This window comes from Asterias amurensis, chromosome 12, assembly GCF_032118995.1.
Source record: "Asterias amurensis chromosome 12, ASM3211899v1".
Lineage (NCBI taxonomy): Eukaryota > Metazoa > Echinodermata > Asteroidea > Forcipulatida > Asteriidae > Asterias > Asterias amurensis.
The window spans coordinates 2744051-2767069 of record NC_092659.1 but is presented as its reverse complement, the minus strand read 5'-3'; the positions used below and the strand labels follow the sequence as shown (position 1 = coordinate 2767069).

Sequence of the window (23019 nt, the reverse complement as noted above, 5' to 3'; positions counted from 1 at the left end):
GTTTGTTGACCTCTCAAAACTTTAGCAGACGACAAAATGATGAAATGCAAACTCGGAAGTGATTTGAGAGTTTTTCTATGAAAATAACGCCAAGTAGTCTAAGTTTTCATTCCATCTCGTTAGTTGAATAGAGTGTGTGTGCAAGATGATGTCTGTGACTTCTGTTGTGAGGTTATTAACGAGGAAGAGCTGTGTAAAATGCGGGTAAAATGTTTGTGATTTTGTTCAGTTTCATTTACAAGAGTCACTGTGACTGATTGTACACACAATCGCACGGTCACAGTGCTGTTTTATCACTGTACTGAATCAGATACGTGTGTTGTGAGGCCTGCTGACCATACTAACTATACTGACTGTGTAATACAAAGTATTACTGTTTAGTTTTGTAAACTGAACTGTTCTTGGAAATTTCTTCAGACATTCCTTACCTTAATTAATTGATTAAAAAATATGTCTGAAATATCATCCACCTTTAAAGTTTAAACCCAGAACATGGGGGATTGGGGTGGGGGGGGGGGGGGGGATACTTAATTGTATGTGTATGTTTTCCCCAGTTGTAATCAACATTTTAAAAGGAGAAGAGAATGGCAACCCCCCCCCCCCCCCCAAGTTCCTGTGTCTAATCTTACCCCTCTCTGCTCTGCTCTTAGTTTAATTTTACACTGGAATATTTTTAAAACAATTTATTTAAAAATTATGAAATACGAATGCTTGATTTTATATCAAATTTAGATCAAAACAAGTTCAGCCTCACAGGTTTTTCAAGAGGGAGGCTGGCGATGGAGGAAGAACAAAGACCACAAAGGCTAAGAAGAAGATCGTTGATGCAAAGTTTAACGAGAAGGGAAGTTTAGAGAAGTTTGAAGTTCAGTATGATTCCAACCATGTGATAGTTCCCTACAGGTCTCTTCTCAAGCCGTTTGGCTTTGCTTGTTTGGTAAGTTTCTATCGGAAGATTAAAGGGCTGTGTCGTCATCGTCATGATCAAAGGAGGCTTTTGGCTGTTCATGGAATTATAAAATCTCACCAAGTTTCTGCAGGCGCTCATGCTCTCTCCATAGATTTTGTATGGAGGGACGATGCGAGTGTGCAGGAACTGGCTTAGAGTTTATAATTCCATGTACTTGTAGCCACAGCCACTGCCACACGGTGCTTTGGTCATGACGACAAAACCCCTTTAAGGTTATGTCTGAAACAATCAACTTGACTACGGCTCTGTCCTATGACAACAATGTTTAGAATAGGACTTTTCAGTAGTCTAGTCATAGCCAGAGCCATATAATGTAGACAACTCCTATAGGTCTTTGTCTATAAAAAAAAAGGGATTTTTTTGTGATTAGTTTTATCATATATTACTGGGAATGCAACCAAGGATGCTTCATAAAGACATAAGTAAACTTAATCAATGTAGCTCACCTGCGGCCTGAGGAATCCTGTAAGTAAGCTTGTTGTGTCAAACAGAAACAAAGGGGTTAACCCCTACTCTTCCTTGATAAGTGTTTTGGGTTCACTACCAATTCTAGTTCACAGGAACTACGGCTATTAAAATGTCCCATCTAAAGGACAAAGAAGTTGCGGTAAAGTATACACTACAACACAAGTGTCATGACCGGGACTCAAAACCCACACCCTGCTGATTTGTGTTGGATGGCAAAATCATTCACTCTTGGTTCAACTGTCAAAATATTAAAAAATTCCCCTCCAAGAACGAATGGTTATTGAACTTGATTTCCCTTTTAATTCTTCTCCATTTATCCTTCCCGTTTTTGCAGTTCACTGGATGCAGCTTTGCTGGTGCCGCTATTTGGCAGTATGAAGGTTTACGCTCCAAGGCTCTGGCGACATTTAAAAGACAACTTGGACGACACACAAGTAGTATTCCCAAAGCTGGTGAATTTAGGCAAAGGGTAATATTTCGTTCAGACTGTGGTTAAAGACACTGGACACTATTGGTAATTGTCAAAGACCAGTCTTCTCACTCAATGTATCTCAACATGCATAAAGTAACAAACTTGTGAAAATTTGAGCTAAATTGGTCGTCGAAGTTGCGAGATAATAATGAAAGAAAAAACACCATTGTCACACGAATTTCTGTTCTTTCAGATTCTTGATTTTGAGACCTCAAATTCTATATCTGAGGTCTCGAAATCAAATCCGTGGAAAATTACTTCTTTCTCGAAAACTACATTACTTCAGAGGAAGCCATTTCTCACAATGTTTTATACCATCAACCTCTCCCCATTACTCGTTACCAAGTAAGGTGTTATGCTAATTATTATTTTGAGTAATTACCAATAGTGTCCACTGCCTTTAATGTTATATTTTATGGGTTGAAAAAAAAATTTGACTAGAGTGGGACTTGAACCTACCACCCCCTGATTTAAGTGCCGGCACTCTACGAACTGAGCTATCTAGTCAATGTCAGACAACTTGTCTGTCGGACAACTTGTCGGTTCATACAACTTTACAGAGACTTGAATTTAAGGTTCAAACCTGCACACAATATTTGACTCCCAAAATGATGGAAATAGTAAACTCGCGTTTTGCGTTGTGTAAGGGGTCTATAGAAATCAATAGAAGAACACCTATCAGCCATTGATCTGCCGTCTTTTGGCCTTGGGGGATGGTGCTTTTTGAGAGTGTGACTTCATAGGCAAAAGGGTCTTTATTATGCGTACATTTCTTGCAGGTAAACCAATGGTTTGGAAGCTTATCCGGTACAGAGAAAGTGACGTTAGGGATAGTGGCTGCAAACATCGCTGTCTTTGCCTGTTGGAGAATACCAGCCATGCAGTTCTTCATGATCAAGTGGTTCAGTGCCTCACCTGCCTCAAGTAAGAGTAACAAAATTTCTCTGCCACTTTCGGGGTCTGATATTTTTAAGAACTGAGGGCTATTTTGGGCATGATATGGAATGCCTGCTTAATTTACCCTCCCACTATCTGACCATTCAATATCAATATAGGACTAAGTTGTCTCCCGAATTCAAAAATCTACTCCTCGCCAGTAGAGTAAAAAGCATCACTTAGTTCCAAAAAAACCAAATCTATACAGCAGAGTATATAATTATACACATGGTGTAATCGCAAACTGAATATACATTGGTCTGTTGTGGTGTTACTGCAAACCAAATTGTGTTCTGTCAATCGATTCCTTGAAGGAGCTTTGGGAACCAGTACAATGACAATGGGATGCTTGGTGGCAAGCAGAGTTACCAGGGGTGGATTTCACAAAGAGTTAGGACTAGTCTTATCTCAAGTTAGGACAAGTTACTCGTCCTAACTTAGGACTACCCATGCAATTTATATATCTCCTAGGACTAGTCCTAAGTTAGGACTAGTCCTAACTCTTTTTGAAATCGACCCTAGGTAAATCCATTGTTCTCGGTAATGTGCACATGCTCAGAACTACGTAAACAATGGAAGTTTACCTCGTAAAGTCTGCTGCCACCTATCATTCCAAAGTCTCCCACTGGTCCTGCTGGCTCGTTACTGAAAAAATGTTACGGGCAAATCCTACTTTTGTCTCTGATTCCCTTAAGGTGCTGTATGTCTACCTATGGTGCTTTCCACCTTCAGCCAGTACTCTTTCTGGCATCTTGCAGTCAACATGTATGTCTTGTGGAGTTTTGCTCCTAGTATAGGCATGGCTCTAGGAAAGGAGCAGTTTCTAGCCATGTATCTAAGCTCAGGTAGGTCTAGTCAGAACTCTTGGCCCAAGACGCCAGTGATCAATAGTGGATAATGAAATGCGCTTGTTGTAAATAGTTATGGCGCACCCTCTTTCGGCATGATCAAAATTTGCGATGCATTCGCATTCGCTGGATGTACAGTGTATGAACCGGGCTTTAGCGGCCTCAAATTGATATTTAGTTTGTTCTTATAAGAACAAGGGAGTCTTAAAAACTCATATCTTCCAACAAGGTGCCGAGGATGCTAAACAGGTATCACAGAAAACAAGGAAGCATACAAATACAAAAGGCTTTGAACAGGAAGTGTGTTGGGTTTTGTTGAGAGATTGAATGGTTTTTGGTGTTCTATTGGTTGATCCACTGATTGTTTTTCTTTAACCACAGGTGTTTGGGCGTCGTTTGCCAGCTATGCACTCAAAGTAGCCACCTGCAAGTATCATCCCTCCCTAGGCGCTGTAAGTAGTGCTTAAGGAAAAGTTCATTCCTTCATTAAAAATGGCAGGGCTCAAGTAAGAATGGTAACTGAAAATTGTTATTTGTACTTCTAAACATATTTTAAGGATGGCCACAGAAGGAAATTTTTATAGGTAGCTTGGAGGCAAGCAACCCCATTGCATGTATAAGGAACACTCCATTTGCACACAAAAAAAACAGTTTCCCTTGTTTCATCCCATCCCAAGACGATGATGTGAAAATTTATGAGTGGGATTGTTTCCTTCTTTAGGCTTGCCCAGAACTGGGACATTGACTCATGGCTCTATATAAACCTTTCTTTTGCAGTGTCACAGACCAAGTTTTAAACTGAGGTCCGAAACTATGGAAAGCCATAAATGCAAAGCAAAAACAGATACAAAAGTTTGTAACAATGTTATAGTGTCACTACTATAAAAATTATTGTAAATTTGTTGAAGCAAACAGTCATTGGAGGATTTACTTTAAAAGTTTTTTTTTAATTGAAAGTTTGCAGAAAATGTTACAAAATGGAACTGTTTGCCAAGATTCCATGCCACCAAGCGCAATTTGTTTATCAACAATGGCAAGGTCTATACTTAATGAATGTGTCTTTTGTCTCATTTAGTCTGGTGCCATCATGGCGGTTCTTGCAGCAGTGTGCACACAGTACCCTGACTCTAAGCTTGCTATCGTCTTCCTACCCTTCATCACATTCTCAGCAGGATCAGTAAGTAAATTTTGGTTTTTAAAATATTTTCTGAATAGATGAAGAATTCAGTGAAAGTTTAACATGAAGTAAGAACCAGGGGGTTAAGACACTGGACACTTGGTAATTGTCAAAGACCAGTCTTCTCACTTGGTGTGTCTCAACATATGAAATAACAAACCTGTGAAAATTTGAGCTCGATTGGTTGTCGAAGTTGCGAGATAATAATGAAAGAAAAAACACCTCTGTAACACGAAGTTGTGTGCTTTCAGATGCTTGATTTCTAACCTCAAATTCTAAATCTGAGGTCTCGAAATCAAATATATGGAAGATAATACTTCTTTCTCAAAAACTACGTTACTTCAGAAGGAGCCGTTTCTAGCAATGTTTTATACTATCAACAGCTCCCCAATACACTTTACCAAGTAATTTTTTATGGAACTAATTATTTTGAGTAATTACCAATAGTGTCCACTGCCTTTAAAGGAGACATTTTCTTGTTTTAATTTTCATCCAGGCCTTGAAGTTTCTCATAGGTATGGAGTCCATGGGTGTCGTAATGGGATGGCAATTCTTTGATCACGCAGCTCATCTCGCTGGCCTACTGTGTGGATGGTAAGAAATGTTTGATTATCGGGTGGCACGGTTGGCTTGTGCGTAAAGCGCTCGCCTCTCACCAAGGTGACCCCGGTTCGATTCCAGGTCGGGGCCATATGCGAGTTGAGTTGTGCGTTGGTTCTCTGCTGTGCCACGACGGTTTTCCTCCCTCAGGAAAAAATCGAACACTTTCGATCTTGGCTGTGCACCGTGGTCATAATGGGTTGATGTGGCTGGCAGCTGAATGCGCCCTTGCATGCTTGCTTCTCAAACACGTTGTAGCCGCGTCCTTCACAATTCAGCTCTTAGCTGCGAGTAAGGACGATTAGCCCCCAAAATTATTATTATCTCTTAACACTTCACAGGCAAGCAACTATTCTGCTGATCAGCTGATTTCCTCTTTTTCTTTTCAAAACAGTGCCATAGAAAACTGAAAAACACAGTACAAAAGTTAAGTGTGATCAGCCATTTCCTCTTTTTTTTTTCGCAATTGTCTGAATTCAGATCACTTGTGAATGCCCTGAAAAAAAAAGTCTGTCATCTTCGAGAGGGGCATGAGTGGCTTGTGTGTAAAGCACTTGCCTCTCACGACTGTGGCCCTGGTTTGATTCCCAGCTCGGGCCATTTATAAGTGGAGTAGTGCGTTGGTTCTCCCTGGTTCGATTCCTGGCAAAGGCCATTTGTGAGTAGAGGTGGGCCTAGAGGTTCTCTTGTATGCCACAAGGCTTTTTTCTGATTTTCTGATTTTCCTTCCACTTGAAAATCGAACACTTTTGATCTCTCTGGCTGTGCTTCTTGGACATTTGAGTCGATGTGGCTGGCTGCCAAAGGTGCATGTACATGCCTGCAGCTCAATAGACTTGGTTCCAAGTCTTTTATCTTGGCTTTTTCGGCGTCCTGATAGCTGCTACAAACAGCGCCCTCTTGTGATCAACCTTCATCATTAGCGAGTTAGGGCGCGTGATAGCTAATAATGTGGGGGCGTTTTTTCAGGGTTGAGATGCAGAAGAATAACCGCAATCTAAGACTTGAATCAAGTCTAGCAGCTCGACCATGTTGTAACAGCGTCCTTTGCAACTCGGTTTCCCCGCAGCAAGTAAAGATGATAAGCTTCTCAAATTATCAAACTAGTTCTATTAATTTTCTTTATCGCACTGGGCTTCGAATATTCAGCATGTACATGTAAAAGCCTCGTGTTTGAGTCAATGTTATATATTTCTTTTACAGTTACTACATGTCCTACGGCCACAAGCAAATTTGGCAGAAGAGAGAACCTTTGATGAGTGCGCGGCACAAGTACAGAGGACCCAAGGAGATTTGACAAAATCTCCATTTGACAAAGGATGATTTCAGCTTAGCCCAGCCACATCGCACAAAGTCCAGGGGTTGATTTCACAAAGAAGTTGAGACTAGTCTTATTTCGAGTTAGATTACTCATCCTAACGAGTTACTCGTCCTAACTTAGGACCAGCCTTAAGTTTTGGATAACTCCTAAACAGTCCTAGGACTAGAGTCCTAGGACTAGTCCTAAGTTAGGACTATCTTTGTGAAACCAACCTCTGGTTTACTGAACAGATGTTTCGAACCATCCCTGTTTGTGCAAGTGTTGACACCCCTACTAAAAAAACGGAAAATTCCAGTGAATTTAACTGTACAATTTATTCACTTACACACAACACTCAAATTATACATCAAATATACACATAGTTGTGTATCAAATATACAAACAGTTGTACTTTAAATATGTAACCAAAACAGTCTGGTTCCCTTTCGGCCCCCTAAATACAAATAGTGTGTATTATTGTTGACAGTTGTACAACACAGGGAACATGACAAAGATGGTTACAAAGAAGGTTTTGATGACTGAAGCCATGTCCGACTCAAGCAAGTTCGGCTAGGGCTTCAGTTACAGCCACTGTCTGCAACCATAACACTGCGTAATATGCTTTTCAGCCCTCCTGCTGTTTCAACGGCCAGACAAAACTAAGCCTTAAAGGCAGTGGACACTATTGGTTATTACTCAAAATAATTATTAGCATAAAACCTTTCTTGGTGACGAGTAATGGGAGAGGTTGAGGGTATAAAACATTGTGAGAGACGGCTCCCTCTGAAGTGACGTAGTTTTCGAGAAAGAAGTAATTTTCCACAAATTTGATTTAGAGACCTCAGATTTATAACTTGAGGGCTCGAAATCAACCATCTAAACGCACACAACTTTGTGTGACAAGGGTGTTTTTTTCTTTCATTATTATCTGGCAAGTTCGATGACCGACTGAGCTCAAATTTTCACAGGTTTGTTATTTTATGCGTATGTTGAGATACACCAACTGTGAAGGCTAGTCTTTCACAATTACCAATAGTGTCCACTGACTTTAATGCCACCGTTAACTAGCTCCTTATGTACACGATTCTCACAAGTAGATCAAAACTGAATCAACCCCCCCCCCCCCACTTTTGACATGTTTAATAAGATGCATACGTGTTAACATAAATTATATAACGATTTGTGAATGGTATTTTTACTATTTCAAAAATAAACAAGTAAGATTTATTTATAATGGAATGAAGTTTCTAGACACAAATAAATGATATTCATGAATGCACAGTTATTTTGATTAAATGTGTCTTCAACATTAATTTATGGGGTTATTTACTCTGTCCAACCTTGTACAGTGAATCAACATACACGGATCAGAGTGACATGCCTCGCCCAGTACTATGAGTTTGATAGATGTTAGATTTGCATCGGTACAAAGAATACTATTTGGTTTACCCATCTACCGGAGTCCTGTGAAAAAAAATCCAGAAACTAAAATCAAATTTTATATCACTCAAGTTGTGAACACCTGGCCTCTCGAAGTGGAATAGGCCTACAACTTGGTGTGTATTTGATTGACTATTACAAGTTAGGTTGTCAAGAGCCACACCCTGGATTAGGCCTACAGGTTGGTTCTCCAAGTGCAGTTTGGAGCCCTAGAAACAATCCTTGCTTACGTGTGAATACACCTGCTACCATATAAATAGATTTTTCGCCTACGAGGAGCAGCGTTAGGGACTGGGCCCAATTTCTTAAAGCACGCAAGCACAAAAACTTGCTTCGCACAAAAACTTGCTTCGCACAAAAAACAGGTTACCAGTCAAAATACCGTATAATTTGCCGTTGGTGTGACTGGTACCCCACCCATTTATTGCTTAGCAAAGGATTTTGCCCTGCAGTGTTTTCTGTTCAACAGCTTTATGAAATTTGGCCCTGCTATCGTGAGTGGGTTTTTTTTCGCCTAAAAGAAGCAGCGTTATGAATCGGGGGATGTTGAAGTTACAGGATGAGTCTGTCTTCCTGGTTCGCTTCATCCCTGCTTAGCAATTATGAGCAGGATACCAGTCACAAATCTTACATGTGATATAGTGTTTTGGGTGGTACCCTTACTTTGTTAAGCGGTATTTTTGTGTGCTCAGAAACTTTTTCTGCTTAAGCAGCTCTATGAAATTGGGTCCAGATGAGTTTCGGGGGATGTTGAAGTTACAGAATGAGTCTGTCTTCCTGATTCGCCTCATCCCTGATCATCTTGGAGGAGTCCGCTTGTCCGATGTTCAGGTGACAATCTCTCTTGCACTCCATCAATGTCTGGAAGTCTTTCCACATCTTCATCTGCTTCATGCTTGGGCCGTGGCTCTCCTTGATCGACTTCTGCTTGTCACGAAGACTCTGCAAAATATTGATCGTCACAATCAGCTTGATGGAATTGATTATCATTTTTATTATTAAGTAATCGGAAGGAGACAAATTTATTTTGTTGATGACCTCTCAAAAGGTATTGTACATTGTTTAGCCAAGTCTATTTGTGTGTCTGCCAAGTTAAAATAATTCAATGTTCAAAATCATTTGTTTATGGTTTAACACCGAGGCTTTTGCTAACTCCTTCGTCATGATCTAAACTGCAATTTGTTTGTACCATAAATACTGTTGTAACCCTACCCTACGGTTATTGGGTGTGTTCCTTTTTGAAATAAAACAAGAATTCAAATCAAACCAAATGTTATCCTTTAAAGGCACTAGACACATTTTGGTAATTGTCAAAGACCAGTCTTCTCACTTGGTGTGTATCCCAATGTCTGCATAAAATAACAAACTTGTGAAATTTTTGACAAAATTGGTCATCAAAGTTGCAAGAGAATAAAAAGAAAAAACACCCTTGTTGCACAAAAAGATGTGCTTTCAGATGCCTAAAAAAGGCTTCAGGCCTGCAGTATTATTTTAATATTTGAGTGAGAAAATACCTCTTTCTCCAAAACTACATCACTTCCCTCCCCCCCCCCCCCCACCCTGCCCCCGCCACTCACCTTGCCAAGGTTTTCTTGTTCCTGTATCTTTCTAGTGTACTGATCCCTAAAGGCTTTCTTCTTCTCAGTAGGGTCGGACGATGTGTACGCCTTCATCTCATCCGAGACTCTCTGCTGTTGCATGGCGATGACACGACGCATGCAGTTCAGATAATGGAAACGGCTCTCTTCCTGTGAACACTCCTCCCTGTAAGCTCGAACCTCCTGAAGTAGAAGAGATTTTCAAAGGTGTTAAGTCCCGAGATCAGGGCCAAATTTCATAAAGCTGTTTAGCAGAAAATTCTGCACGGCAAAAGCCTCTACAAAAAAAGAGTTTTCTGTTCTAAGCAAGTTTTTGTGCTTGCAGGCTTTATGCAATTGGGCACTGGGCCTAGTTTCTTAAAGCTGTTAAGCAAGAATTTAATGGAGCACCAGTTTCAGCAGTGTAAACTGTAAGGTATTTGGTTGGTAAATTATTTCTGCTAAGCAGTATATTTCTGTGCTTAGCAAGTTTTTTACACTAACATGTACATGTTTCATGAAATTGGGCCCAGGAATGTCAATTTTATGGACTTTCGGCTGGTAACAGGTATCTCTTAAGCAATATTTTAAGGTCGTGGCGATTTCATCAGGCTCAGATTGAGTGCGCACTTGCGTTCACTGCAATACAATAGGTTTCTTTTTTGTATTATCTGCGTAAGATCAGAATGTGAACTGACCTGTTCAAGCTTTGAGCGATTGCTCTCCAGTCCAGCCGCTAGGGTATCGTAAGCAGACTTCTTCTCATTGTACGATGTCTCTATCTCTTGACTCCGTTGTCTCAGTGGCCGGAGCTCCTTGATGACCGGTGCCAGGTCGGCCTTCTTGACCGAGATCGTCATATTCAATTTCTTGACCTGTCGGGTTCCATTAGTAAATATATTATAAGTTTTCACACAAGGGCGATTGAAAAACAGAACAATATAGTGATTCTGCATCCCATATCCACTGAGGCCAAGTGTAAAATATACTAGCATGCGCACTTACACACAACCACTGAGCGTTGCATGCACTTTGACCCTTCCCAAAATTTAAACATTATTACGGCTTAAAAATGGGCTTTCATGATTGGTACACAAAAAGAGTAGTGACACGGTCTTAAACCCTGTCGGTTTCACAAGACTTAATCGCCGATCTTTTCATCTCTTATTCAAAACCACGTTGGATGACATTGAATGGTCAGACAGTACAAGGGTTTATCGAAAGTCAAAACAACCTTGTTTGCTCTTACCATTTCCGACATATCCTCCAACGTCCGTCCCTTCATGTCGTCCAGCTCGCTCTTAATGGCCGACACTTTCTCCAATTCCTCCTGGGTGTCATGGTAACCAGACACGCCCTTCTTAGCTTCAAGGTGAGCCTGCAAAAGATATAAAATCATGACGAATAAAGCAAAAGCTTTTTTTGTTTCGTCAAATTTACCATGTTTGACTCCTAAAGGGCAAGTATATCTTTGTTTTTTCTTTTTAACTCTTTGATTACTTAAATCGTGTGTAAATGTACCTATATATACAATAAAAGTAACATGTGAACAAGTTATTTTAAAAAACCAAATAATGTCCACGCAGGAAGAATAATCTGTAATAATCCGTATTTGGAATACACAATATAAGAAACGAATCTGACAGTAACAGTTCTCAGATTTAAATGTGGGGTAGTAAAACTTAAACATTTTGTCATAACCACATTCCTTTGAAGTGTAATGATTCTCAGAATGCTAAATAACTATCCATATATACACGACTATAAAATACACAATAAGATGCATTAAGACTCAGTTGAATTAGTGCGGAATTCACAAATCACAAAACAAAACAGTTTTACCTAAAAGTTGTAATTCACAAATCACAAAACAAAACAATTTTACCTAAAAGTTGTAACTTCTAGTAAAGGGGCCTTAGCCCAGCCACATAGCAAAAATCCAGGTGTTCTGATAAGTTGTCTCGAAAATAACACGTTACTAGAGCATTATATTAACTGTGGCAGATAAGATGATTAAAAAATGTTAAACTTGCCAGTTGTTTCTGCAACCCTTCATCTCTCTGCCTGAGAATCTCTTCCGTTCTTGACAGCACTCCGTGCTCGGCTCGCAACTCGGCCAACTCCTGCCTCTTCTTCTTGTAGATCGTGCTTTTCCCTCGCAGCTTGTTCACGTAGCGCTTGAACTGCAAATAGAAAAGAATGAGAAAATTGAACTAGCTGTTGTAAACAACAACTCGCCAACCAAAAGGACCAATGGTATAAATTCTCCAGAAGGCGATCAGAGCATACTGATCGAAACGTCGAGTTGAAACCAACGGTTCCTTTCAGAACCACCGAACTCATTTAGAGGTAGTCAATAGGCCTAAATGGTGTTACCGCAAACCTTTCCATATCATATTTCCACCATGCAAAGTTTCAAATCCTACTAATGCAAAAATAGTTAATGGCAATCACAACAGCACCTACATACTGAACATTTTTATAGAACAAAACCATTTTTCAGGACTGATGTATCTTCATCGTGTTCTGTTCATCTTTGTTCTGCTATTCAACCCAATGTACTCAAACTGAGTTTAGAATAGAAAATAATCTGGAGCTTTTGAGTCTAGAGAGCATTGTGTCTCGCAAGCTTGTTCCCGAATTTTCATGCTATCCTTATAAAATATGCTTACTCTTAAGCAAATTTCTGTACTATAGCTAGCATGAAAAATTGGTCACCAAAAGTATTTCATTTTACAATACCATCAGCACAGTCCATTATTGTTTGTGGTGATAACTTTCGCATTATTTTTCCACTAGCCCGCCGGGCTACCAAACTGGGAAAATGAGTAGCCCGGCTATAAATCTTGTAGTCTCGGGCTTGCGGCAATTTTAACCCACCCTGCCCTATGAAATATGATTACTCTGCTAGCATGCAAATCTGCTTACCCTTAAGCAGCTATATGAAATTGTGTTTACCTCATCTCCTTTAAGAACTTTCTCTCCCTGCACACCCTTCACTCCCTCTCATTTCTCTAAGCGGCCTCCTGCCAGCAAGAAGCCAACTTGTCTTTCAAACTTGCTTACCGCTAAGCATCTTTATGAAATTATGCTTACCTCATCTCCTTTAAGGACTTCCTCCCCTTGTACACCCTTCACTCCCTCTCGTTTCTCAGCAGCCTCCTGACGACAAGCTGCCAGCTCGTCTTTAGATTCCCGAAGGTTCTCTGCCGCCGCCTCTTTCTTGCGAGAGATGATGGAGGCCTGTTGTCTGAACAGCGACATCTTGTCGTCGATGGGGTCATTTCGCATCATGCGCTTCTCGATCAGGCCGTTGACGTCCGAGTTGATGGTCTTAATCTGAAATGAAATGCCACTTAATTTTTCAATCGATGTCAAAGACAGATCATATATTTTTACTTCACTAATGTACTGGGCCTCATTTCATAGAGCTGCTTCACTGCTTAAGCACAACAAGTACCTAAGCATAAAAAAATTCTGCTTACCACATTTTGGTTACCAACTAAAATACACATGTACCATCTGTGACTGGCATCCTGCATATTGTTGCTCAGCAGGAAATTGTTAAGCAATATTTGAAATTGGGGCCTGTTTATTTCACCTGTACTATTACAAAAGTTTGTCCGCCAGCCCCCCAAAACAAAGTACTTGTCAGTAAAAAGTTACCAACCTAAAAAGTTACTCCAATTGGTTCCCACTTGGTAGTGTCCTTTATGATAATAGGAAAAAAAGCCACTGACCTGTGAGTTTATTTCATCCAGATCACTCTGTCCCATGGCGGGCTCGTTGACGACTCGTTCCAGGTCCTGACACGCTTTGCGTTTAGCGTCAATCTCCTTAAGAAGCTTGTCCTGGCAAAGATAAGCATTGACCTTGTTCTCCTCTTCCAACTTCTTGATCAGACCTGGAGAAGAAAAAATTTCATCGCGAACATTAAGGAGAAATATCTACTAAGCAGAGACAATCCAGCTAAGTGAAAACTGAATATGACCCAAAATGCAAGATATAATACGCAAGCACTTTGTTCTCCTCTTCCAACTTCTTGATCAGACCTGGGGGAGAAAAATGTCTTTGACTAAATTAAGGAGGAAAATCTACTAAGCAGCTAGACAATCCTGCTTAGTGAAAACGGCTTACCACCCCAAATTTACCAATATTGCTCATGGTAATCAATAGCTAATTGTTTTCTTAAAACCTGGGCCCAATTTCAAATTCTGTTTTGCAAATTCCTTTGCTAAGCAATAAATGGTACCACCAGTCACAGCAATAGTGTCATGTACGGTCTTTGGCTGGTAACCTATTTTTGCTAAGCAAGAGTTTCCTGTGCTTAATAAGATTTTGTGCTTACAGGTGTCATAAAATTGGGGCGTGTACCCAGCATTCAAATTAATAATCAATTTAATCAGTCAAAATACACTAAAATAAATAAAATTTCACAATGTAAAAATGACTCATTTAACAGCAATACTACAGTGAAATAAACCAAATTTGCAAGGCGCAAATACTAAACTATGAATCAAATATCCAATTGTTGTTGTTGTTGTTGTCTTACCCTCTGCAGAAGCGCCAACAGTGGACTGTTTGATGTCTTTAAGTTGTTGTGTGAGGCGATACAACCGCTGATCAGCATGCAAAGCCTGCAAACAATAAACAGATAAACAGTTCAGCTGCAATCAATACAGAGATGTCATAAAATACACAGATGCTGTTGGAAAAAGAAAAAAAAACTATGAGCACAAAGTGCGGTTAAACAATTCGGACACGAGCGATTGTTTAAAGTCGGAACAGTTTGGTAACGAAAGGGTTAAGGTAAGCAAAGCTAAACTGAGCGCAGGTACCATACCTGGTTCTTCTGATCCTGTTTCTGCTGGGCCAGCGCCATCTCCCGATCTTGCTCCTTGCGGAAGTTCCTTGCAATCTCCAGCATCTTCTCATGGTTCTGTACTGTCTCAACCTAATGATAATCAGAAGAAAATACATTTATAAAGATAGTTAGATAGTTTAGTTTATTGTTTTTACACTCGAGGCCAATGGCCAAGCTACAGTAAAAAATCAAAATCGAAATAATCCAGGATAGGTGTAAAAACCTAAAACAAGCGATATGTGATGCAGTAAAAATACGGATGGACCAAGAGCCGTAAAAAAAAACTAAGCAGGCAGCAAAACAAGGGCGCTTTAAGGTATTTTAGAAGGCATCTTACGTAAAACACCCCAAAGCGCCTTACAATAAAATAAAACCATATAACCCCAGGCTATAAAATACTTTTTAAAAAGTTCAGAGAAGTGTGTGAACACCACAACAAATAACCGATTTTCATTTCATTTCATTTCATTTATTCTGGTTGTGAAGCCAATGACTCGCAGAAAAGCAAACTAATAATCACTGTACTAGCCAAGAAACCAAATGGTGATAAGACAAGGAAGGAAGTTTTAGTTTTAGATCTGGGAGGAAAACCCTAGAGAATTATTCCAGGAAAAAACCTACGCAGTCAGGTAGGAACTGAAAACCCAATCCACATAGTGCCCTCGGCGTTATTCGAACCCCAGGGTCCTAGAGGTAGAAGGCGAGGAAAGATCAGGCGTAATACTTCACGGAGGCAATGACGGTGATTGTCTCCATGCCCCCCGGTCAATGACGGTGATTGTCTCCATGCCCCCCGGTCATTGCCTTGGTGCCCTTAAAATGCTACAGTACAGTTTCTTTGTAGATGCCCTTTACCATGGAGAAAATACCTTGGTGCCCTCGCCCTTTCAAAAACAAAGCACACAGGCCTGAAGATACAAACCACTGATTGTGATAACCAAAATATTTTCTTCGTAGGCGCCCTTTACCAAGGAGAAAATACCTTGGTGCCATTGCCCTTTCAAAAACAAATCACACAGGCCTGAAGATACAAACCATTGATTGTGATAACCAAAATATTTTCTTTTTAGGTGCCCTTTAACAAGGAGAAAATATCTTGGTGCCCTCGCCCTTTCAAAAACAAAGCATACAGGCCTGGAAGATACACACCACTGATTGTGATAATCACAATAATTTTTTTGGGAGAACAAAAATAGCGTTACCCGTTTCTTAAGTCGCTCAATCCTCTTGAGTATCTGCTCCTTCTCTTCTTCCATCTGGGTGATGTCTCGTCGGATCTCATTGGTTGAGAAGCCAGACGTTTTGAGCGTCTCCGAGACCTTATGGAGCTCCTTAAACTGGTTCACCATCTCAGCATACTACAAAATAAAATCAGGAATACAGACTGAGTATTGTTACTTGTTTTCGTCCCATGCATAGAGGAGCGTTCTCTTTTTGCTTTGTGGGTAAAGTAAACTCTGACATTTACCAGGTCCAAACTAAACATTTTGAACAGCAAAATAGAAGAATGCTGGACTTGTCCGGCTGTAAGTTTACTGGCCCAACAATAAAAAAAATATATAAAAATGGGTTTTTGGTTTCAAACAGAGAAATCACATCCCTGCTACTTCATACGAGAATCAAAAGATACCAACCTGAGCGTAGGTGTCAGCCACTTGATCGTCTTGTATGATCTCTGGAGGTACCTCAATCTTGACCAGGAAGCGAGCCAAGTAGGCTCTCTTCTTGAGCTCTGGCATCTTCTGGAACAGCCAGACTAAGATGGGATAGATGACTGGTTTATAGCCGGAGACCAACCCCTGACGGAATGTACTCCTGTATTTGTGATTTAAAGGAAATTTGCGACTTAAAGGAAATCTTCAAATCTTCATCAACTGAAGGGCCAGTCACACTGCAGCGATAGCGAAAAACATTAACGATTGGTGAGATAAGCGTTACTGTGCCAAGCAATTCAACCAATAGAATGCATTCTCTTTACGTCATGATTTTTTTTGTCATCGCTGCAGTGTGACTGGCCCTTAAAAGGATCAATCAGTAATGTTACTTACGGGTCTTCATTGGGCTTGTACTTCAAGACTCGAAGTTCGTTCATCATTCGCACTGCTGTCATATCTGCCGTTTCCTCACGGATGTCCAATTTGTGCTGATTTTAGATAAAATAAGATCAGAAAACTTGTGAGGCTGAGCATAAAATCTTCTTCCACTAAAAAGATTCGCTGGTTGGCATTCACTAATTTTGTTTTTGAAATGTTCAGAGGGTTACACGTGTTCGATAGCATCATGTTAGATTTGGGGAAAGCCCCTAGTTAAAAAAAAATGATGCGGCCCCCAAAAAGGGTGCGGGCGGAGACGATTACCTTTTTTATATTTTATTAGACCTTATGCCCTCCTTACCTGTGGATTGATTTCAGATAAGACATCATTAGCCACTTGAAGAAGCTGTAAAGGTTCTAACGAGTCAAAGCTGATCAAGTTGTAGGAGCGTTTGAACGGCTCCTTGTTCAGCTGCTCAACGATGAACTTCAGCTGCTCACTCATTTTGGAACACCCTCTTGTTTAACCTGAGAATAAAGTGAAGAAAAAAAAATCCTTTATTAAAACATCTGAACTAACTACTTCTTTACATCTTCTGTAAGTAATAAATCAAGGCCCCCCCCCTACCCTTACGTTAGAGAGTGCCGTTTCGCTCCGGGTTCTGTAAGTTTCTGTCCTTCAAAGTATTTCCTCAATGGCGTTTTGACTGTTATGAAAGGATGCATTAGACATTGAGGATCAAGCTCATGCCCTTAGTTAGAACTGTTGTTGTCATGATTTTTGAAAGTGGTAAAAATGGGGTAAATCTGGTGTCTAGCTGTCGAAGTTGTACGTGTTGGACCAAATTCCTTTTTGCCGTTCGAAAGTAGCTCGTAACCATCCGGCTTCGCCATCGTGAAGAGGGTTACGTTATGCAACAACCCTTGCGTTATCTTTTTTATTGAATATCAATTGATGTTTTATATTTTTGTCTGTTGCAGTTTATGCTTTATTTTTATGTTTCTGGCGGGGAGGGAATTTGGAAAAGTATCTTTATCCTGCTACTACTTTTCATTCCTTTTTGAAGCCTTTTTTAGTTAATTAGGCTTTGAGTTTTATGAGGCGTTTTATGAACAGATGAAAGTTAAATTATAAATAAAATAAATGAAATACTTTAAAAAGTCTAAATGAAACAGTAATTAATTTACTCAATCAAAATGAAATATTTCTTTTTGTAAAAAATGAGTGAAAAAGTAGTTACGAGATAGGCCTAATGAAAGTTTTCCAATTTGGCCCTAAAAATTTAAAATAAATCATTTTATAATCAGATATGAAATGCGCATTTTCGGAAATGCGCAAAAGACATACACGTATAAAGGGTAACGCAGTAATTTAACACTATTCACAAAACGATGCGCATTTCCACTATATTTGTAAGCTAAACAGGCACAAAGAGTTCGCCAACCATTAATATAACATTAAATACCGTTAGAAGAAAACAACAACAGCTAAATATATGTTGAATTATTAATTTACCAATCTTTTTCTCTTTTATCTCGCTGCCAACTTGGGTTTTTCTTCCTTCAAATATCACAACGTACCGCGCTAGCAACCAAAGATCTCGAACGAAAGTATTCAGTTTCCCGGATGTTCACTGCATTGTGGGAAAAACACTCAGCTTGGTGTTTGCTTGTAAAATATTGCCATGTTGTTTACGTTTTGTTGTTTACATAAACTGGAAACAAAGTTTTAAAGTGTTTTGTCATGAATGTATCTGTAGTGGAATTGATCCAATTTTACTTCGGAAAAATATTCATATGATAATTTTTTAATGCTGAAAATAACAGAGCTGTAAGTTGTAGGCATTCTTGTCTCAATATTGCGGGTGTATTTCTGCTGCTAGGGGTATCCCACTGAGAGTGCAATACAACATGCAACATCAATTTAAAGGGACGGTAGTTTTGTGCGCTGCGGCACCGTGTAATAACGAGTATTACGGATTCTAAAACGTGATTGTGTTGTTGTGTAGCTAGTACGTTCCTTTCGTGTATGTTGATGACGGGACGAATGCATGCCAAAGTGGCATGAGTGATCGTTTTTTACGGATTTTGACTTAGACCCTAATTCCCTGACATGCATGACATTTTTAAGAGTAGACGCTGAAACAGACTTCAGTAAAAAGCTAGGTGAGCATTATTTTTATTATTTTGTTTATTTTGAAATAAATCTTTAGTTAACTTTGTTTTACTTTTTAATTTAGTTTGAACAAAGAAGAAAAAAAGTATTTACTTTGTAAATAAATAGTACTACTAACTAGTAGTTAAGTTAGGTCTGTTGGATAACTTTCCGTATGGCGCCACCACTTTTTCATTCGATATGAAATAATATAGTATTTAATTTACTGATTACCTCAATGAGAAATCCCTTTTTGTAAAAATGAGTGAAAAAGTGGTGGCGCCATATGGAAAGTTATCCCTCTTTAGTGACCAGCTTGCAGGCAACAGCTAGTTGGCGGTCTACAGGTGGGATGAGAAACAAACTAACTAAACTATGCATGTTTATTCCCCCCTTTTTAACTGCACTATAAATAAAAGCACTTGCTTTCATGTCTCGTAATTTGCGAGCCAACGTATGCACGCCAACTCAGTAAGCTTTTTGCGAATGTAATTGAGTCTGTACTTACACGAAAGAAGAATAAGAAGAAGTGTCTTGCGACACATAGGGAAAAAAAGGCGCATTGATAATTGCGTCACGAAGTTTGGCATCGCATTGATAAAACATACATTTCGTTAATTTGCTATGATAACAAGAGAAATCGCTCACTGCGTTTTGTTCTTTCAATCAGTGCCTGATAAGGGAACATATTGCTTAAAATAAAACATAAAATGTCTCAAACCTTTGTGGTTTTTTAATGTATTTTATGCAGGCCTTGTTTTCGAAAGGGCAAGTGCATCGAGGCAATGACCAGGGGCCACGGAGGCAATCGCTCTTGTTGCCTCCATGAAGTATCAGGCCTAATAATGTGTGATAAGAATAAAAAACTAAATCAGATTCTATGTTCTTTTCTAGGAGCTAGGACCTCTCCTCTACCAGAGTCTCCAAAAAACCCAACACCACCCAAACACCATCATGACCACTCACGAGCGACACGTGAACTGCCCTACAAGCCTGTGCACAAGAATCGCCATGGAGTTCAACAACAAAGAACTGAGCGATGTCAAGTTGACTGTCGGAGACAAGGAGTTCTTCGCTCACCGCATGATACTCGCCAGCCAGAGCGAGATGTTCCGCATCATGTTCATGGGGTCCCAGTGGGTGGAGTCCACTCAGGCGAACATCTCTCTGACTGAGACAAAAGAGAGCGAGGAGGTCTTCCACGAGTTTCTGAGTTTCTTCTACTCGGCGAGGATTCACCTGACGAAGGACAATATTGTGGCGGTGGGTGAATCTTTCTTCTTGGATACTTTTGTATCAAGTAATAAACTACGAGGGAAATTGACTCACTGGGTAGATTCTATATCAAGTAATATACCACAGGGGAAATCAGTGACCTCCACAATCGGCCGATCCATTAAGCTCCGCCCCCATACATATTGACCAATCACAACGCACCGAAGGTCCGACAGATAAGGTCTGACATACAGGTGCGTATCTTGGCACGCGTGGTAGAGTTGTTCAGAATTGGAGAGCCCCTGTGTTCTTGCTTACACGTGCATTGTGGGCGGAGCCTAATGGATCGGTCTACTGGAGCTCTACCAACTGAGCCATCTAGCCCTATTTTTTGAGCCTCTCTATTTTGATCGAAAACTTGGACGTGATCCCTTGTTTTACATCAGTTAAAGCTTGAATGGCTTCTAACTGGAACCCCAGGGCTGAACAAAGATATTGACAAATTAGGGAGACTGCTAACGTCAGAGCTAAATGAGGAGGTCTCAGGTTCAAGTCCCGCCCGAGGCAAGTTTGTCTTCGTTCCTTCAAGGTTTGTTTCCTTTCTCTAAATTTGTGTTTTCTTCTCAACCCTTCAGGTGAGGATATTGGCCGACAAGTATCAACACATCCAACTGGAGAAAGAATGTGACCGTTTCATCGCCCGAATCATCAGTCAAGACGACACCCACACCATCGTCACCTGGCTGGTCTCTATCAAGAATCTCGGAGAGAAGCTGGAGCAGCGCTGCTTGAACAAGCTCCAGATGGAGTTCCTCAAATTGATGACGTCGGAGGAATCTCGCGCACTGCTGAACCTGGAACTACTCCTCAAGATCGTCGAGAGTGACAACGTGCTTGTCTGCAACGAGCAGTTACTCTTCAACCTAGTAGCAACTTGGATAATGGAGAAGCGCCATACGTCAAGTCAGAAGAGCGCCATCACAAAGTTACTGCCGCACATCAGATTCTCTCACATGACAATCCCGGAGCTTGCAAAGGTTGAGAAGTCACCCCTGGGGATCAAATACCCAGAGATGATCATCAGGCACATGTTTGAAGCGTACAAGAGTCGTGCGCAGAATGCCAACCTCCGGGACAAAGCGGACGGTGACGCCAAGGAAGAATTAGAGCCCATGGACTCTATCCTACCCCGCATGTACACAGATTCTCCTTGGGGAGCCGGCTACACCAAAGACAGCGACACCTTCCTAAGCAGTGAATTTGACTACATGAGTTTCACCTGCCCAGTGGTGGACAGAAAAATCCGACCGTGCACCATCTCGAAGATGCCACAATCCTGGACGGTGTCCTACAAGAAAGAGGTCAAGTCGTACATCGAGTCGGAAGACCAGGTCATCAACCGAAAGCTGGTCACACACGACATGAATTTCAAGTATAAGTTCGGGGAGGAACAGAGGAACTACGAAATCGTCATCATCACGGGCTACATCCCTAAGGAAGAAGAAGGGGTGACGGCTGGTTTCCAGATGATAAGCACAAGAAGACACCACGGCACCATCAAGAAGATCAGCAACAAGACGCAAAATCGCCGGAAGATTCGTCTGACCGAGGTCCACAAGCCGGCCCTTCTGGCCGGTAGTGAGTATGTGTTTTCACTCGGTATTTACATGCAGGACAGTTACAAAGAATAATCAACACTTTTGTCGGGTCAGTGATATTTAGGTCGTTAGTTGTAATTTCATACTCCTTATAATCAAACGGTGGCTAATAAAAGTGAAAAATGCGCTTGTGTCTTACAAAAAAGTACCCAAACCCCTTTTATAATAGGATCAAAATTTGTAAACATTTTTGTAAATTGTAAAATATTTTAGCGAAAAGCACCATTTTACCGACCCAACCCAAACAATTTATGCTAGAAAGTAAAGCTGTAGTGGTAATTGTCTTGCCATTACAAAGAGAAATCAGTATTTGACTTGTTCATTGAATATCAATTCTGAAGTTTTTATACACGTACAAATTTAATCAGAGTTTTAACTAATTATTACGAATAGAATTTTTCCACTTTTCCTTATATTTGTAGATTTTATGCAACTTGATTCTAGCTTTTTTGTGGGCCGCTTTTTATCTTTTTAATGTGTACATTACATGTAGGACAGGTCCCTGAATCCAAGTTAAAGGCAGTGTACACTATTGGTAATTACTCAAAATAATTATTAGCATAAAACCTTTCTTGATTACGAGTTATGGAGAGAGGTTGATGGTACAAAACATTGTGAGAAACGGCTCCCTCTGAAGTGACGTAGTTTTCGAGAAAGAAGTAATTTTCCACGAACTTGATTTCGAGACCTCAGATTTAGAACTTGAGGTCTCGAAATCAACCATCTTAACGCACACAACTTCGTGTGACAAGGGTGTTTTTTCTTACATTATTATCTCGCAAGTTCGATGACCGATTGAGCTCAAATTTTCACAGGTTTGTTATTTTATGCGTATGTTGAGATACACCAACTGTGAAGGCTAGTCTTTGACAATTACCAATAGTGTCCACCGTCTTTAAACAAAAAATAATAACAATATTAGTTTGTTGGGGGTGAGACAAAGTTGAAGGGGTTTTTGAGATTGTACATACATGTAGTAGCAGGGCTCAAATTTACCACTAGACTGCAGGTATTGTACATTTTGTGCGTTTCTTGTTCTGAAATGTGAAGCATTTTTGAAAGACAAAGAAAGTCATACTACTCTTGTTTGAACATACAAATTTTGACAACTATGGATGCCCCCCCCCCCCCCCTCCCATCCCAAGATAATAATTAGAGTTTTTAAGGAAAATGTTTTTTATTGTTATATTTTTCATATTCAATAATTAAATCTGTAGAACCAAACTTGTAATACTGCGTTTTAAAATAATGTTTATTATTGTGATGCTTGGAGTGCTTTGCATCAATGTGATGGGAAAATTTTTGG

The 23019-nt window shown here is 40.1% G+C and overlaps 3 protein-coding genes across 3 annotated transcripts; 2 read left to right on the top strand and 1 right to left on the bottom strand.

The window, feature by feature from the left end:
- Positions 1-32: 32 nt before the first annotated feature.
- Positions 33-6936, top strand: LOC139945116 (presenilin-associated rhomboid-like protein, mitochondrial). Its single transcript, XM_071942385.1, has 9 exons — positions 33-204; positions 733-937; positions 1773-1907; positions 2690-2834; positions 3542-3691; positions 4076-4146; positions 4770-4871; positions 5368-5465; positions 6675-6936. The coding sequence occupies exons 1-9, from the start codon at positions 146-148 to the stop codon at positions 6766-6768; spliced, it is 1059 nt and encodes a 352-aa protein (XP_071798486.1). The 5' UTR covers positions 33-145; the 3' UTR covers positions 6769-6936.
- A 151-nt stretch (positions 6937-7087) lies between these two features.
- LOC139945115 (intraflagellar transport protein 81 homolog) lies at positions 7088-18305 on the bottom strand. Its single transcript, XM_071942384.1, has 14 exons — positions 18202-18305; positions 17047-17213; positions 16701-16795; positions 16287-16467; positions 15855-16010; positions 14632-14742; positions 14341-14425; positions 13529-13692; positions 12885-13127; positions 11822-11971; positions 11038-11166; positions 10487-10663; positions 9789-9992; positions 7088-9153 (listed from the first exon to the last, which is right to left on the bottom strand). The coding sequence occupies exons 2-14, from the start codon at positions 17188-17190 to the stop codon at positions 8968-8970; spliced, it is 2025 nt and encodes a 674-aa protein (XP_071798485.1). The 5' UTR covers positions 17191-17213; positions 18202-18305; the 3' UTR covers positions 7088-8967.
- A 61-nt stretch (positions 18306-18366) lies between these two features.
- Positions 18367-22850, top strand: LOC139944965 (kelch-like protein diablo). Its single transcript, XM_071942163.1, has 3 exons — positions 18367-18851; positions 19735-20103; positions 20691-22850. The coding sequence occupies exons 2-3, from the start codon at positions 19795-19797 to the stop codon at positions 21744-21746; spliced, it is 1365 nt and encodes a 454-aa protein (XP_071798264.1). The 5' UTR covers positions 18367-18851; positions 19735-19794; the 3' UTR covers positions 21747-22850.
- The last annotated feature ends 169 nt before the right edge of the window (positions 22851-23019 follow it).